Source organism: Alexandromys fortis, unplaced genomic scaffold (assembly GCF_014885135.2).
Source record: "Alexandromys fortis isolate MF-2015 unplaced genomic scaffold, M_Fortis_MF-2015_v1.1 scaffold_167, whole genome shotgun sequence".
Lineage (NCBI taxonomy): Eukaryota > Metazoa > Chordata > Mammalia > Rodentia > Cricetidae > Alexandromys > Alexandromys fortis.
The window spans coordinates 2607699-2624773 of NW_026068050.1; the positions used below are offsets into that span (position 1 = coordinate 2607699).

The window sequence follows — 17075 nt, forward strand, 5'->3', positions numbered from 1 at the left end:
GATAGAGGAAGGTACCTGAGTCCTTTGGGGTCCTCTTCTGCCTCCACGTGTCTGTACATAGGTGCATGCACATGCATACTCAGTGTGGATTTAACACACACACACACACACTCAAAACCACCACGCACACATGCACAAACATATGACAAAATAAGTGCTGTTGTCATACTTGCAAGTACTATAAGAATGGAAATGATTTTCACAATTTTCTTTATTTACTGCTTGTTTTATTTTTTTTTGTTGTTGTTGGTGGTGGGTTTTTGTTTGTTTAGTTTGTTTGTTTTTTGTTTTTTGTGTTTTTTTTTTTCCTTTTGAGACAGGGTTTTTTCTGTGTTGTTGCTCTGTAGACCAAACTAGAGTCGAAATCACAGTTATTCACCTGCTTTTGCCTCCTGAATGAGTGATGGGGTTAAAAGTATACCACCATCACTTGGCTTGTTTTGTGATGTTTTCACATTGTTATTTTTTAAAAATTTTTAAGATTTATTTTATTTATTTATTTTATTTTTTTAACTATAAACTGATTGGCCCATTAGCTCAGGCTTCTTACTAACTCTCTCTCTCTCTTTTGGTTTTTTTGAGTCAGGGTTTCTCTATAGCTTTGAAGCTTGTCCTGGAACTAGCTCTTGTAGACTAGGCTGGCCTCGAACTCACAGAGATCCACCTGCCTCTGCCTCCCAAGTGTTGTGATTAAAGGCGAGTGCCACCACCGCCCTGCTCTTACTAACTCTTATAACTTATATTATCCCATTATTCTTGTCTATGTTAGTAACATGGTTCAGTACCTTTTTCAGTGAGGCAGTCAAATTTTGCTTCTTCTGTGGCTGGGCCAGGAATGCAGACCAAGCTTTTCTTTTCAAGATTTATTTTATTTTATGAGTTTTTTGTCTGAATGTATATATTTGTACCACCTGCATGCCTGGTGCCCATAGAGGTCAGAAGAAGGTATTGGATCTCTTAAAACTGGAGTTACAGATGGTTGTGAACTGCCATGTGGGTGCTGGGAATTGAACTCAGGCCCCCTGTAAGAGCAACAAGTGCTCTTAACTGCTGGGCCAACTCTCCAGCCCTTGTCTTTAATCTTTAATTTTTTTCTTTATTTTTTATTTTATGTGTGCGTGCGTTTTAAAGAGTTGTAAAAAGGAAAGTAAAGAAAAACATTAAGTAAAAAAAGTATATTATAAAGAAAACACTTTGTGTTTACAAAGAATAATCTTAGCCATATATCTATGTGATTTATGAAGCTTGCTCTCATCTATTTGTCCCTGTAGAAAAGATTTGCTGATTTTTAATTTAGAGTAGGAAATAATCTGTATTTAAGATGAGTTTTGGGCTGGAGAGATGGCTCAGTAGTTAAGAGTTTTGCTTGTTCTTCCAAAGGTCCTGAGTTCAATTTCCAGCAACCACATGGTGGCTCACAACCATCTGTAATGAGATTTGGTGCCCTCTTCTGGCCTGCAGGGATACATGCAGGCAGAATGCCGTATACATAATAAATAAATTAAATTAAAAAAAAAAGATGAGTTTCACCCTTACAGATACTTTAAAACAGGAAAGAATGACAGTGACTGATAGATAATTCATCATTTATTTTATTTTATTTATTTATTGTGTATACAATATTCTGTGTGTATGCCTGCAGGCCGGAAGAGGGCACCAGACCTCTTTACAGATGTTTGTGAGCCACCATGTGGTTGCCGGGAATTGAACTCAGGACCTTTGGAAGAGCAGGCAATGCTCTTAACCACTGAGCCATCTCTCCAGCCCCTTCATCATCTTTTTTATCCTTCCTTATGTCCAATGGACTAGTTTCTGCCCTCCAGGCATCTGCAGATCTTAATTTAGCATTAGTCTCTGCTTGAAAAATGCCAGTATACACAGAAGACTGATGAGGAATAAGTCTCCCTCCCCTTTTTTCTTTTTCTTTCTTTTTTTTTTTTTTTTTTGAAACAGGGTTTCTCTGTAGCTTTGGAGCCTGTCCTTCCTGGAACTAGCTCTTGTAGACCAGGATGACCTTTAATTCATAGAGATTCTCTGCATCTGCCTCCCGAGTGCTGGGATTAAAGGCATGTGTGACCACCCCTGGCCATTTATTTTTTAAAGTAATAGAATATTATTTTAGTTTTTGTTTTGTAATATGTTGTTTACATATTGTGTTTTAAAGATTTTCTTGTTTTAAAACTCACACTACCACATTACAAATTAGTTTTACATGGCTCTGTCTTTTGCAGGATGACTGTCTTCTGAAAGTATGGTACCCTATGACTGGCTGGAAGTCTTCAATCATACCTCAGGATCACCATGAAGTGAAAAGGAGACAGGCATCTACTCAGTTTTCCTTTGTTTACTTGGCACATCCTCGAGCAGTGACAGGTTTCTCATGGCGTAAAACTAGCAAGTATATGCCCAGGTTGGATACATGTTTCATAAAATACTAACTTGTATTTTTTTATGTTTGTAGGATAGTGAAAATGCAATCTTCACTGTACTGGTATGTAGTGATTAACAGTATAGACTGAAATGAAGCTGTCTGGATTCAGGGTCTACTGCTGTGAGCTTGTGAATAGATTTCTTCAGTTCTTTCTCAGTTTTTCGCTGTTGAATGAGGGTAGTAATACCATCTCAGAGAGCAGTAAGGCAGATGTGCTTGTGGACATGAAGGCCATAGCCCATAGTATTTGCCCAGGCAACATGAACTGCTGTTGTGAGTAGTAATATTAGTGGTAGAAGATTCTGAAAAGGATATTTTTGCTAGTAAATTGGAAAGTACACATTGAGGAAAAGGAACAAACTCATTAATAAAGTGCATGGTTGTGAGATTATGATATATAATGAATAAACTGGGTAGGTTGCGCCTTTCTGATTCTAGGGTTACCTGTAGGACCTTCTCAGAGCTTTTAGCAAAGGGTTTTGTTGACATAAATAGCCCACTTTCCTTAATGTTCATATTGCATGTATGTGTATTTGCGTGTGTGTTGAGATGGTGTCGTGCTAACTAGAGCTAGAACATATGTGGCTGAAGTATTTATTGTTTTGATTAATTAGTCACTTTTTTATAACTGTGAAGCACTGGTTCTGAGACTTCCCAAATATATTAAAATCTGCAGATGCTCAAGTCCTTTATATAAAATGGTACATTATTTACATGTAACCTACACATATCTTCCCATGTACTTCTCTGGATTATTTACAATAACTTTTTTTAATTGCTTTATAAATAATACCATTCAAAATTTCCACCTCTTCCTCTCCTCCCATTTCCCTCCCGCTCCCCCACTCACTCTCCCTCCCTCCCCCTCCAGTCCTAAGAGAGGGCAGGGTACCCTGCCCTGTGGGAAGTCCAAGGCCCTCCCCACTTCATCCAGGCTTAGGAAGGTATGCTTCTAAATAGACTAGGATCCCAAACAGCCAGTACATGCAGTAGAGACAAATCCCAGTGCCATTATCATTGGCTTCTCAGTCGGCCCCAATTGTCAGCCACATTCAGAGGATCCAGTTTGATCACATGCTCATTCAGTCCCAGTCCAGCTGGCTTTGGTGAGCTCCCATTAGATCAGGCACACTGTCTCAGTGGGTGGATCAACCCCTTGCGGTCCTGACTTCCTTGCTCATATTCTCCTTCCTTCTGCTCTTCAACTGGACCTTGGGAGCTCAGTCCATTGCTCCGATGTGGGTCTCTGTCTGTATCTGCCTATGTCGCCGGATGAAGGTTCTATGGTGATAGTCAAGATAGTCTGACTACGGGACAAGGCCAGTTCAGGCACCCTCTCCTCCACTGCCCAGGGTCCTCGCTGGGGACATCCCTGTGGACACCTGGGAACCCCTCTGGAGCCACGCCTCTTGCCAACCACAAAATGGCTCCCTTAATCAAAATATCTTCTTCCCTGCTTCCATATCTGTCCTTCCATTTTAACCATCCCACTCCCCCAAGCTCTCCCCAGCCCTCCCCTTCTCCCTTCTTTCTCCCACTCTCCTCTTTCCCTACCCCTACAATAACTCTTATAGCATAGATGCTTTGTAATTTCTTTTTTCTTTTACTTTTATTGGTAGAGGGAAAATAACATGAAAAGGCCTGTAAATTTTCAGTGTAGATGCATTTTTTTCCAAAAAATATTTTTTAATACGCAATTGGCTGAGTCCTCAGTTTTGGAACCATCTGTTTGGAGGTTTAATTATGTAAAATTTCCCTCATTGTTATGATATCTCTTAAAGGTATTCAAAAGATTAAATAAACTGCAAACAGCACATACAGGCAATTTCCATATTGTATGTAGAAATTGAAGAACACAGTTGGCTGCTGAGAAGCTTGCTTAGGAAGGCTTATTCATTTGCTAAAAGTATCTCAGAGCAATGATGATAGAAATGGCACATTATATGGAGTAACATGGGGAACTCATCTGTCTTTGGAGTCCAAATGAAAGGTTTATTTGGTTCATTCAAAAGATACTGAATCCTGAATTCTAGAATGCCAAAGACTGAAGTCCACAGCCTTGCTAAAGGAGCATCTCATTTTGAATCTTTGTTGCCCTCTGTACAGATATGTGGTAGTTACAATAACTAATAAGACAGCTTACATTTGCATTTAAAAAGGTTCATTTTAATCTATTGTAAACATTTGAGAAATAATTTTTAAACTTTTGACTAAGTTGGATTCTGTGTAAGCAGTTTTTTAAAGTACTTAATTATTAATATTTTTTATTTTATGTGTGTGTGTATTTTGCCTGTACACATGTCTGTACATCACATGCTTGCAGTGCCTAGAGAGGCCAAAGAGCGTGTCAGATCCCCTCGAATTGGAGTTACAAATAGTTTTGAGCCATTATTTGGGTGTTGGGACTGAACCTTGGTCTGTGGAAGTACTGCTGCAAGTGCCCTTTGCCATCAAGACATTTTTTTTCGGTCCCAAAATCTATTTATTTTTTATGTGTATATATGTTTGCCTAAATGTGTGTATGTACACCACACCCCGCCAGAAGACATTGGAACCCCTGGAACAAGGGTTATGGGTGGTTGTGAACTGCCATGTGGGTGCTGGGATTGAATGCTGGTCTGCTTTAACCAGAAGCAAGGACTCTTTAACGGCTGAGTAATCTTTCCAGCTCCATAAGCAATTTTTTTTTTTTTTTTGAGATGGGTTTCCCAGTAGTCCTGGAACTACTTGCCTCTGCCTCCTGAGTGCTGGGATTAAAGGCGTGTGCCACCACCGCCCCGGCTTACATAAGCAGTTTTTATAAAGAGGCTATAATTTAGTTTGTAGAGGCATTTGCCTGCTGTGCCCAAGGTCCTGGATCTAGCCCAAACAGAAACAGACATTCAGACAGACACACACATAACACATGCATGCACGTGCACAAGTCGGGGGAGGGCAGAACAAGGATGGGAAGAGGATTTCTTTGTTCTTTTATAATAAGCATTTAATGTATTCATGGTGTTTGATGTTACACCTTTAAGTTAATAACTTTGATTGACAGTTTGTAATGATAGCCTTCTTACAGTTGCATTAAGAAGGGGCTTATTTGTTTGCCTATTTATGACTTTGAATTGTCAGGATGTCAGAAATGGAACTACTGCCATAAACTAAATAGCTATAATTAGTGACTTTTATTATGAGCCCTCTCTAACTTAGAGCAGTTAGGTTTTCTTCTATTTGTTTAGAAGATGCTAATGTCCTCTAGATCCTTTTTTTTTTTTTTTTTTTTTTTTTTTTTTTTTTTTTTTTTTTTTTTTTTTTTTTTTTAGCATTTGTGTAGTCAAGCAGAAATTGCTACAGCAATTATCAAGGCCATTTCCCAGTTCTTACAGTGTCTTGGGAAACAACTTCAAGCCCTTCAAGTTACTTTTTTCATATGGTATTTTATATTAATGCAGTCGTGGACATGAATAGCCAATATTACAGCTTTTAGTCCATGAATGACATTGATGCTCAGCGTTGTATGTTTCTCTTTGCTGTTAGGGGTTCTGTCTGTAATGTCTTACTGACATCATGCCATGATGGTGTGTGTCGGCTCTGGGCAGAAACGCTGTTACCAGAAGACTGTCTTTTGGGTGAGCAGATTTGTGAGACCACTACCTCCAGCGTCGCCAGCAACCTTTCTCATGCTGGAAAACACAAAGACAGAATCCAACATGCTCTTGAGGTATTATAATATGTAAAGTGGTAAAAACATTTTGAAAATTTGTTTTGCTGAGTATGGTGTACATGAACATGTGGTGAAGTTAGTAGTGAATTTTTACTTTATGCTTGTGGGATTACTCAGTGTGTGCTGTTATGAAGCTGCATATAGTTAGTGATGATTTTAGGCATCTAGTCTAGATAAGTAACAAATCTGATGTTTCCATTTTACAGGTCAAATGTCAAAATCTGTAGGAGTACTTAGCTTTAACTAGTAAAATATGTAAAAGTCATTGAAATTAATTCTAAATGCTTTGTTTTTATTTCATTTTTGTTCCTTAGGAATAATGATGACTATTTATTAAGATGTTAGGCAGAGAAGCTCTATGTGGTAGACCTGGATTTGGTGTTGCGTGCCTGTAATTCCACCACCTGAGAGGCAGAGGCAGGGTTGAAAATTTAATGCCAGAGTAAGACTGTCTGAAAAATAAAAAACAAAACCCAACTGTATAACAAGAACAAAAAGCAGCTAACAGAAAATATGCTGGACTACATGAGATTCTGTCTCAGAATANATAAGATAAAGAACAAAATCTTTATGAGAAATTGCTTATTATATTAACTAATGTGCAAAAGGAATGAATGAGGCATATATAGCATTCAAAGACATTTTATATAGTAAATATGCTTACAACTGTTTTTATTGTACAAGAAAGCAACCCTTATTCTAAATATTTATTTACCTAATATTTTATGTGTATGAGTGTTTTGCCTGCATGTATGTACGTGAATGTCTGGTACCCTTGTGGAGATTCAGAAGAGGAAGTTCTCAGATGTGCTGAAACTGGAGTCAGATGATTGTGAGCCAACATGTGGGTGCTGGGAATTGAATCTGGGTCCTCTGGAAGAGCAGATAGTACTCTTTAACTGTTGAGCCATCTCTCCAGCCCAAGATGGCTTAATCTAAAACCATGTTAAGAAGGGGGGGAGATAATAGAATTTATAATCCAACTTTTACAGTCATGTATATATGTATAAATTTTCTTTGTATGATTAAGATCATATTGCATGGCATATTTCATAGCTTGTTTTCTGCATGCTACACACATCACTTTCATTATGAGTTATGCTTGTGTGTTATGTAGTTTAATGGCTGCGAACATGGTACTCTGAATTTATGTGAAACAGGCAGGCTCTAGTAACTTAAGTTTATTGTTTATGATTGAGAACTAATCATACTTTTTTTTAAAAAAAATGGCCAAAACTTAAATGAATTTAAAGCAAGTCAGAATAGTTTAAATTACCGTTTTGGTTTTATATAGAAATTTAATGGGAGAAAGTACTGAAATATTAGCTAGTGCTTACTAGTATATATTTATATAGCATGTTTTATCTTAAAATTATACATAAACATCTGATGGCCGTCTTTGTGCCTTCTCTGATGCTTCATACATTTCTTTTTAGTAAAACATATGGCAGTGACTTGACAAGCTTTTGCTATCTTTTAACAATCTTATTAATAATGTTTAAATATTTTTTTAGAAGATAAGGCCTAATCTTAAGTGTACCATGTAGAATTTTGTTGTGTAGGTACATTTTAACTTAAATTCTGTCGGTCAGCACTCAGGCGACACTTTAGTTGTTAAACTTGCCTAGCACACTGTTTTGTATTTCCAGTATCGTGTATGAAACTCCTCACCGTGAGGCTTATGTGGTTGTATACGTACTTTGTTCCTAGGAGAAAAATAAATAGTAATATGTCTTTATTGAATGTCAAGTATCTATTTAAAAAATTTGATAGGTAGTTTGGGTGAGAAGGTCTAAGCATTCAGCAACTCTGTGGCAGGGAGACTCTAGAGAACATACCCTGAAATGGTACTGTTTTCTGCAAGGAAAGGATAATTGTTGGAAAACTGAGAAGGAGGATCAACTACATTATTTTAGTAGAAAAGAATTGGCAGCATGCTGTTGCTTTCTTACTATGAGAACAAAGGAAAAGAATGGGACGTTTTATAAAATGTGGTTTTGAGGGTAGGGTAAGTTACAGCCTAAGAAGTGGGGTTGTGGGATGAAGAAGTTATGCTAAGAATGATTGTGGCCCCACATCCAAAATCGAACATGTGAGTAGGTATGTTGTGAAGAGTTTTGACTTTATAGCTGCAACTTAATTTAAATCCCACATGCCAGGGGCTTGGGAGATAGAGAGTTCAGTGCCAGATCACTGACCTGAAGTGTATTGCACTGGACTCTGTTTCCAGCAAGTAGTGGGCATAGCCTACCACTGCAGTAAGGGCATTCCTGTCTGCTCTGAGTGACTCCCATTCTGCTTTGTGTCCTGTTTTCCTCTTTATAGTGGGGATAATACATTTGTAGTTTAAGTCAATATCTAGTTCTACATGAGTTTTAGGAGGCATTGCCCCTCCTGGTAAAGGGATTCAGGGACTTTGTCTTCTTCTGAGTAGTAAGTCTCATTTCAGTACAGGGTACTCTTAAGCACCCCCACCTTCCCGTGCCATGGAAAGAAATAGTCTTTGTTAACCAGGAGCTGTTATTCATGGTTTATGCGCACGAGTAAGTACTTTTCAGCAACTACAAAAGTTTAAGTGCCTTAAACACTACAAATTTTTAAGAATTATGGAGCATATATCCAAAATTGTTTTCTTGTAATTAAGAAAGCATATTTTAAAATCATCAGTTCCACGGGGGCCAGCTCTTAAAATTCTGAGTAGTGGAAAGTCTTTGGTTCACATTGGTTAGGACATTACTCTTCTGTTCTAGACAATACACCATTTGAAGAATTTAAGGAAAGGACAAAGGAGATCTTCTGTTCTTGTAACTCATACTGAGTTGATGCCTGACAAGACTGCAACCCATGAAGTCCAGAGACACATTTCTCACCATGCCAATGCCCTGTGTCATTTTCACATTGCAGCAAGCATCAATCCTGCCACAGGTAACGGAGAAGAAGAGTTATTTTTTTTATAAATATATTGAAACATAGTTTATTTTGTAACCTGGTTTTATTTTATGTTGTCCTTTAAAATACTTCTTAGAGTGGGAATATAACAAAAGGTAGTCTTTCTTTAGTTGGGTCTATATGATTTTTTTTCCCTTTTATTTTTTCAAGACTGGGTTTCTTTGTGTAACAGTCCTGGCTGTGCTGGGTCTCACTTTGTAGATCAGGCTAACCTCGAACTCACTAAGATTCACCTGCCTCTGCCTCCCAAATGCTGGAATTAAAAGTGTGAGCCGCCACCACCACCTGATTAGGATAATTTCCATAAGTATTTTTGAACATCTTTGTCTACAGAGGGTTCCAAGGAAATTAGAGCTTTACTTGAGCCTAGGAACACAAATGGTGATAGCTTGGGTAATTAGCATATGCTCTATTTAATAGTTCATACCTCAGTGTAGTTTATTTTCTATATACTTGCTACCTATGCTTAGGTAAAAAGATATTTTTCTTTAGCCCTGGTATCTTCTTTTAGTCTGTCCTCTTATCTAGGCTAAGAATTAATAGAAGCAGGTTTTATGTTGGCAGAAGCATATTTGAGAGCTTCTATTTAAGGGCATCGTGTTTTATTTGGTCTAAAATATATATAGAAAGGCTGTAAATTTCTTACTTCATTGCCAGTAGAACTGTATTTGTATAAATGCAGCTCTACTTATCAGCTGGAGGTCTGTTGCTTTAGGGTAAAAGGGATTATTATTATTATTATTCATCTAGTTTACAGTATGGCCCCAGGCCCCCATCCTCCCCTTTCAGTCCCTCTCTCCCATCCCTCCCATCCCCCAATCCCTTCCTCTACCCTCTCCATCCAGGAAAGCGAAGATTTCTTATGAGAATCAACAAAACATGGCATATCAAGTTGCAGTAAGACTAGGCACCTCCCCATTTATTAAGGCTGAGCAAGGTGACCCAGTGTCAGGAGTAGGATCCAAAAAGCCAGTTAAAGAGTCAGAGATAGCTCCTGTTCCCGCTGTTAGGAATAAGAGGACCAGGCTACACAACTGTAATATAAATGTACAGTGCCTAGATCTGTCTCATGTAGACACTGGCTCTCGATTCAGTCTCTGTGAGCCCCCATGAACGTAGGTGAGTTGATTCTGTGAGCCTTCCCGCTGTGTCCTTGACCCCCCACCCCTTGCCTCCTACCATCCTTTCTCCTCCTCTTCCACAGAATTCCTGCACTGCACCTGATATATGTCTGTGGGTCTCTGCTTCTGCCTCCATCAATTGCTGGATGATGCCTGTCTGACAGTTGGCCCAGACACCAATCTGGCCACAGGAGATAGCCAATAAAGACTACTTACCCACTATTACTAGGAATCTAAGCTGGAGTCCTCTCCATAGACTTCTGGGAGATTCCCCTGCTCCAGGCTTCCACCCGACCCAGAACTGCTCCCCACCCCTAGCAATCCCCCTTAGCACTCTCTCCCTCCTGCTCCCCTTCCCACTCATGTTTCCATCCTTACCTGCCCTTGTCCACTTATGAAATCCTTTCCATTTCCCCTCCTAGGGAGATCTGGGTGTCTCTCCCTGCCCGCTCCTCCCATGATCTTTTCTTTTTACTTAGTCTCTGGGTCTGTGAATTGTAGCATAGTTATCAAAAGGGTTTCATCTTTAAATGCTTATTGTTAAATTCTCTGAGTATAATGATTTACTTAGTGAATACAGTTCCTATAATCTGATCTTTAACAGTGACTGCAGATGTGTGCTGCTCAGTGACCTTGAAATGTGACTGTTTAGAATTGAGGCTTGCTGTACTGTACACACTGGATTTCCTAAACAGTATAAAAATGTGAAATTTCTTGTTAACAATTTTATTTTAGATTGACTACTTGTTGAAATTTTATTTTTAGTATTTTGGGAGAAATAAAATATGTTACTAAAGTTAAATTTACCTGTTTCTTTTAAACTTACATAATTACTAAGACTTTTTTAATTAAAAATAATTTTTTGATACAATACATTCTGATCATTGTTTCCCTGCTCTCATCTCCAGGGTCTTTCCCACCTCTCTGTTCATCCAACTTCATGTCTTTCCTCTCTCTCTCTTTAGAAAACAAACGTGCAAATAATAAAAAAGAATAAAAAAACAAAGAAAAAACCACAAATGTGCCTATACACACATACAAAAAGCAAAAAGTACCTCCCCAAAACAAAAACAAACAAAACTTCCAAACAATAAAAACTCGAAATCAAATTTCATAATACATAAGCAGAAGATCAGGTAAAGTTAAAAAAAAAGCCCATACAAGGAATATGAGACAAAAACGTCCAAAAACTACACTGAGCATTTTTTGTATTTATGCTTTCTACTGCTGAGGCTGCCCCTAAGTGTGGTTTATATACCCAGTGAGACTCCATTGGAGAAAACTAAATTTTCCTTTTCAATGCTGATCATAACTGGAGATAGCCTTTTGGTTAGGGATGGGAGCTCCTGTCTGATTTGCCCTGGGTCAGTGCTGGAACTGAAGTGTGGAATTTTCATGGGGATTGCATTGAATCTGAAGATTGCTTTTGGTAGGATGGCCATTTTTACTGTGTTAATCCTACTGGTCCATGAGCATGGGGAATCTTTCCATATTCTGATATCTTTTTCAGTGTCTAGAAGTTCTTACTATACAAGTCTTTCACTTGCTTGGTTAGAGTTATCCTCACATATTTTTCTAGTTGGGGGAGCTATTGTGAAAGGTATTATTCCCCTGATTCAGTCTGTCATCTGTATATAGGATATCAACTGATTTTGTCTGTTAATTTTATATCATGCTACTTTGTTGACAGTGCATCAGCTGTAGAAGTTTGCTGGTGGAGTTTTTAGGGCCTTTCATGTATAAAATATCATATCATCTGCAAATAGTTATTCTTTTGACTTCTTCCTTTCCAACCTTTATGCCCTTGATCTCCTTCAGTTGTCCTATTGCTCTAGCTAAGACTTTAATAAGTGCTGTATTGACTAGGTATGGAAAGAGAGGACATTCCTATCTTGTTTCGGATTTTCATGGAAATGCCTTTCATTTCTCTCCACTTGGGCTGTGGGCTTGTCGTATGTTGCTTTATTATGTTGAACTATATCTCTTGTATTGCTAATGTCTCCAGGACTTTTTATTATGAAGGGATATTAGATTTTGTCAGAGGCCTTTTCTGAATTTAAAGAGATGATCATATGGTTTTTGTCCTTCAATATGTTTATGTGGATTTTATTTGTTTTTGTCCTTCAATATGTTTATGTGGATTAGATCCATTTGCCTGCAAATTTCAATATGTCATTATTTTTTACCACTGTGTAGCACTCTGTTGTATAAATGTACCACATTTTCTTTATCCATTCTTTGGTTGAGGGGTATTTAGGTTGCTTCCAGGTTCTGGCTATTACAAATACTGCTGCTATGAACATAGTTGAGCACATGTCCTTATGGTGTGATGGAGCATTCTTTGGGTTTATACCCAAAAGTGGTATTCTGGGTCTTGAGGTTGATTGTTTCCTAATTTTCTAAGAAATCGCTGTACTGATTTCCAAAGTGACTATAAAAGTTTGCACTCTTCAGCAATGGAGGAGTGTTCCCTTTACCCTACATCCTCACCAACATAAAGCTCAAAGTGATCCCACTGAAATCAGGAATAAGACAAGGTTGTCCACTCTCTCCATATCTGTTCAGTGTAGTACTTGAAGTTCTTACAAGTCGTATAGTTCACTGCCTTTTCTCAAAACCAGGATTCAACTAAGGTTGTTGTGTTTCTATATTTGGTTTTGAAATTAGTACTGTAATTTAATTTCATGTCAGAATGTCATACAGTTACCATTAAAATTCAGTTAAAGTTGTTACAAGTCCTGGTGGAATCATGCTGACGTGGTGTTTGGCCCCTTCTCTGGATAAGCAAATGATTAATCGTGATAAGCAGTTGCTGTGTTTTTAAAGAAATGGAGCATCATATTGAAAGTTTAATCTTTTTTGTTTCCACAGATATTCCAAATGTTTTGGTTGGCACTTCATTTAATATCGATGATGTCAATGGGGGATTTGTAGTTCATTGGTTAAATAACAAGGAATTTCATTTTACGTCATCCACTGAAATATTTATGCACCAATTGCGGAAACTTTCTGAAAAACAGTTAGATCATGAAAGTGATGACGCAGCCAGAGAAGATGAAGAGTGCTCTCAGGAGGAACGAGAGAGGGGCTTGCATATGAGATTAGACCATGGTTGGTGTTGCTTGTTTATGTTTTTTTTTTTCCCCACTAAAAATAACTTTTTGTGGTATCTAAGTTTGAATTCTCCCTTCTTTCTTGTTTTCAGTACTGGTTGTCTCTCAGATTAGGCACTGTGCTTGACTCTAGCTGTTGTTTTGTTTATAATGTGGACTTAAACCCAGGGCCTCATGCAGGCTAGGCAAGGGCTACTTGCTTAGCCTGTTTCATTTGATTTTGAGACACAGCATGTCTATATTGCCAGACTGGCCTTGAGCTTGAGCTTCTCCTGCCTTAGGCCTCCTGAGTAGGTTGGGTTATAAGCTTGTGCTTCCATGCCAGGCAAACTCTGTATATATATTTTGTTATATTTCCTTGACTAATGTAGTACTTTAGAAGCCATATTGTTTTATGAGAAATATGTTTTGCTAATTTTAATAATGAAAATATGATGAAATTTTCATTTATCTAAAAATAATAAATATAGTAATTTCAATTCAGGCAAGAAAATACTTTCCCCGACCACAAATTGGAAAGGTACTTTATAATTTTGAGTTACTAAATGAATTTTTATAGTATTATTTAGTTTATATTCTGACAAATATATTTTCTGATTTAGAATTATCTCTGGATAGAGAATCTGAGGCAGGTACAGGATCGTCAGAGCATGAAGATGGAGAAAGAGAGGGAAGTCCTAGAGCCCACCCAGGGCCTAGCATCCCAATACCACTACCTACAGTTCTGCTCGACCGGAAGATTGAAACACTGCTGACAGAGTGGAATAAGAACCCTGACATGCTATTCACCATACACCCTGTAGATGGAACCTTTCTAGTGTGGCACGTGAAGTACTTGGATGAATATAACCCTGGAATATTTAGACAAGTTCAGGTATATTTCCTTGATGAAAATACATTTTTAAAATAACACGATGCTATATAGACTTCACAGATTTTTCAGAATTACTAAAAAAATTTAGTAATTTTTAAAACAGAAAATACATATTCTTGTTTTCAAAGAGGATCAGTACTATGAATTTTATACATTTAGTTAACTCAAAGAAGATTAATTTTTTCTTTTTTTGAATCACTGAGTATTTGAATTACTCAAATACTTTCTGAGAAATACTTTTTTAGTATTCCTAAGGAAACTGCTTTGAAAATGAGGTTTCAAGTTTCTGTCTCTCTGCCTCTGTCTCTGTCTCTCTGTTTCTCTTGAGACAGAGTTTCATGTAGAGACTGGTCTTGAACTAGCTATATAGCTAAGGATGACCTTCAGTTCATGATCTTCCTTTCTTTACCTTCCAAGTGCTGGCATTAAAAGCATGTGCTCATCTTCAGTTTTATAAGCCAAATTAAACTGTTTTTATGCGTTCTCTTTCTTAGCTTTATTATAACTTAAATACATGATATGGTTATTTTGATACATAAGCTATCAGCAATGTATTTGAAACTTTTTTTTCATCTTGTATTGGGCTATGAATAGTGATCTAGTACATAAGTAGAAGAAAGGAATTCAGCTATATAGAGGTTAAACTTGATTCTTTTGCTAGGAAATGGGGATTTGGCATTCTGAAAATAAAAGTGTGTTTAGACAATATTTTTGAGAGAAGGCAAACTCCTTATAATGAATCATATGTTTGTGTTTAACAGGTTTCTTTTTCCTCTCGGATTCCTGTTGCATTTCCCTCTGGGGATGCAAACTCTCTTAGTAAAAACATCATGATGTATGCCTGTGTAAAAGCTACAAAAGATTCACACCATACTCCACCACACCAAGAGCCGATGTCTGTAGATAGTTCTCATGGGTCACAGCCACACTCCAGATTACACAGTACAGACATGAACATTTTAGCGCCCACAGTGATGATGGTCTCTAAACACATAGATGGGTCTTTGAATCAGTGGGCAGTCACTTTTGCTGACAAGTCAGCCTTTACTACGGTTCTGACTGTATCCCATAAATTCCGATACTGTGGTCACCGGTTCCACCTCAATGACTTGGCGTGCCATTCGGTCTTACCACTGTTGCTGACATCCTCCCATCATAATGCTCTGCTGACTCCTGAATCAGACTGTCAAGTAAATAGATTAATAGATCCTGTAAAACACACAAAGGAGTCATCAAAACAGCCTCTTAGAAATGCAGCAACTCGTACCTTTCATGACCCGAATGCAATCTACAGTGAACTTATTCTGTGGCGTGTAGACCCCATAGGCCCTTTGTCATACACTGGAGGAGTGTCAGAATTGGCTCGAATTAACTCTTTACATACCTCAGCCTTCTCTAATGTGGCATGGCTTCCGACTCTTATTCCTAGTTATTGTCTTGGTAAGTGTTTATTAATTTGATTGTAAAATGAATAAAGTTTAAATTATTATTTGTTATGAGCAACATCTTTTTTTCTTATTTATTTTTATTTTGAAATATCATAACTTGCAACGTGTTATAGACAATGTTGGCCTCAGACATTGAGATCCTTCTGCCTCCCATGTGCTGATATTATCACCATGTCTGATTCACAAAATGATTTATATTTGTCATAGTTAAGTTTTTTTTTAAAAAAATTATGTGTATTGCTGTTTTGCCTCCATGTAAGTCTGTGTATCATCGTGCCCTGAAAAACCAGAAGAGGGTATTAGAGCCCTGGGACAAGAGTTACAGACAGTTGTGAGCCACTGTGTTGGTGGTGGGAATCAACCCTCCAGAATAGCTAGTGCTCCTAACTGCTGAACCGTCTCTCCAGCCCTAGATATTTTTTAATAGGTTGTCAGAATGTTGGTATAGGCTTATCTTTATAATTTTAAAGTTTTCATATTTTTTAATTTTGTTAATAAGTCTATACCCATAAATTGTATCCTTTTGATTATGATTCTAGATGATAGTTATACCTAGAAAGAAAAGTGTAATTACTTGTTTCTTATACTTTAATCAATAATAAAAATAAATATACACTATAACTTAAACACTTTGTTTTTTTCCCTCAGGAACATACTGCAATTCTGCAAGTGCTTGCTTTGTTGCGTCTGATGGCAAAAATCTGAGACTCTACCAAGCAGTGGTAGATGCAAGAAAATTATTAGATGAACTGTCAGACCCAGAGGCCTCAGTAAGAATTTTCAAATCTTTTTCTAAGCTATTAAGTCTCATTTTAGTCTGTCTAAAACCATTGTTTGTGGCGCATGCCTTTAATCCCGGCACTCAGGAGGCAGAGGTAGGCATATCTCTGTGAGTTTTGAGGCCTAGTCTACAGAGTGAGTTCCAGGACAGCCAGGGCTACACAGGGAAACCTTGTCTCAAAAACAAACTAAAAACAAAAACCATTGTTTATCAGTGTTTGGAGAATGGGAATGTTTTTGTTTACATATCACACACACACATCTTTATCTGGTTTCTAAGGTATATAAATTAGAACTTATATGGATATGCTGTGCCCTAATACATTTAACATATAAAGAAACAAATATCTCATTAGTTTTCTGTTGCAGGGAGGGCCCGCTTGTTCGTCCTGGCTGCCCTGCTAACTTAGCCCCGAAATAACCACACAGAAACTGTATTAATTAAATCAATTTGGCCTATTAGCTCTAGTTTCTTATTGGCTAATTCTTACATCTTAATTTAACCCATTTTTATTAATCTGTATATCATCATGTGGCAGTGGCTTACTGGGTAAAATTCCCAGTGTCTGTCTTCCATGGATCCATGGAGTCTCTTTCTGACTTTGCTCTCCTCCTCCCAGCATTTCGTTTAATCCCCCCCCTCCCCCCCC

At 37.8% G+C, this 17075-nt stretch overlaps 1 protein-coding gene across 9 annotated transcripts in view; it reads left to right on the top strand.

Moving 5' to 3' along the window:
* The window catches only part of Dmxl2 (Dmx like 2), a 121583-nt gene that overhangs the window by 35544 nt on the left and 68964 nt on the right, over window positions 1-17075 (top strand). For 5 of the 9 annotated variants that reach the window (XM_050119419.1, XM_050119416.1, XM_050119410.1 and 2 more), the window contains exons 7-14: window positions 2232-2410; window positions 5954-6137; window positions 8891-9065; window positions 13082-13321; window positions 13808-13843; window positions 13926-14197; window positions 14959-15637; window positions 16294-16415. In XM_050119419.1, coding sequence (XP_049975376.1) covers window positions 2232-2410; window positions 5954-6137; window positions 8891-9065; window positions 13082-13321; window positions 13808-13843; window positions 13926-14197; window positions 14959-15637; window positions 16294-16415 — 1887 coding nt within the window. The remainder of the gene's footprint in view (window positions 1-2231; window positions 2411-5953; window positions 6138-8890; window positions 9066-13081; window positions 13322-13807; window positions 13844-13925; window positions 14198-14958; window positions 15638-16293; window positions 16416-17075) is intronic. The other 4 variants (XM_050119412.1, XM_050119417.1, XM_050119414.1 and 1 more) reach the window with 1 other exon arrangement.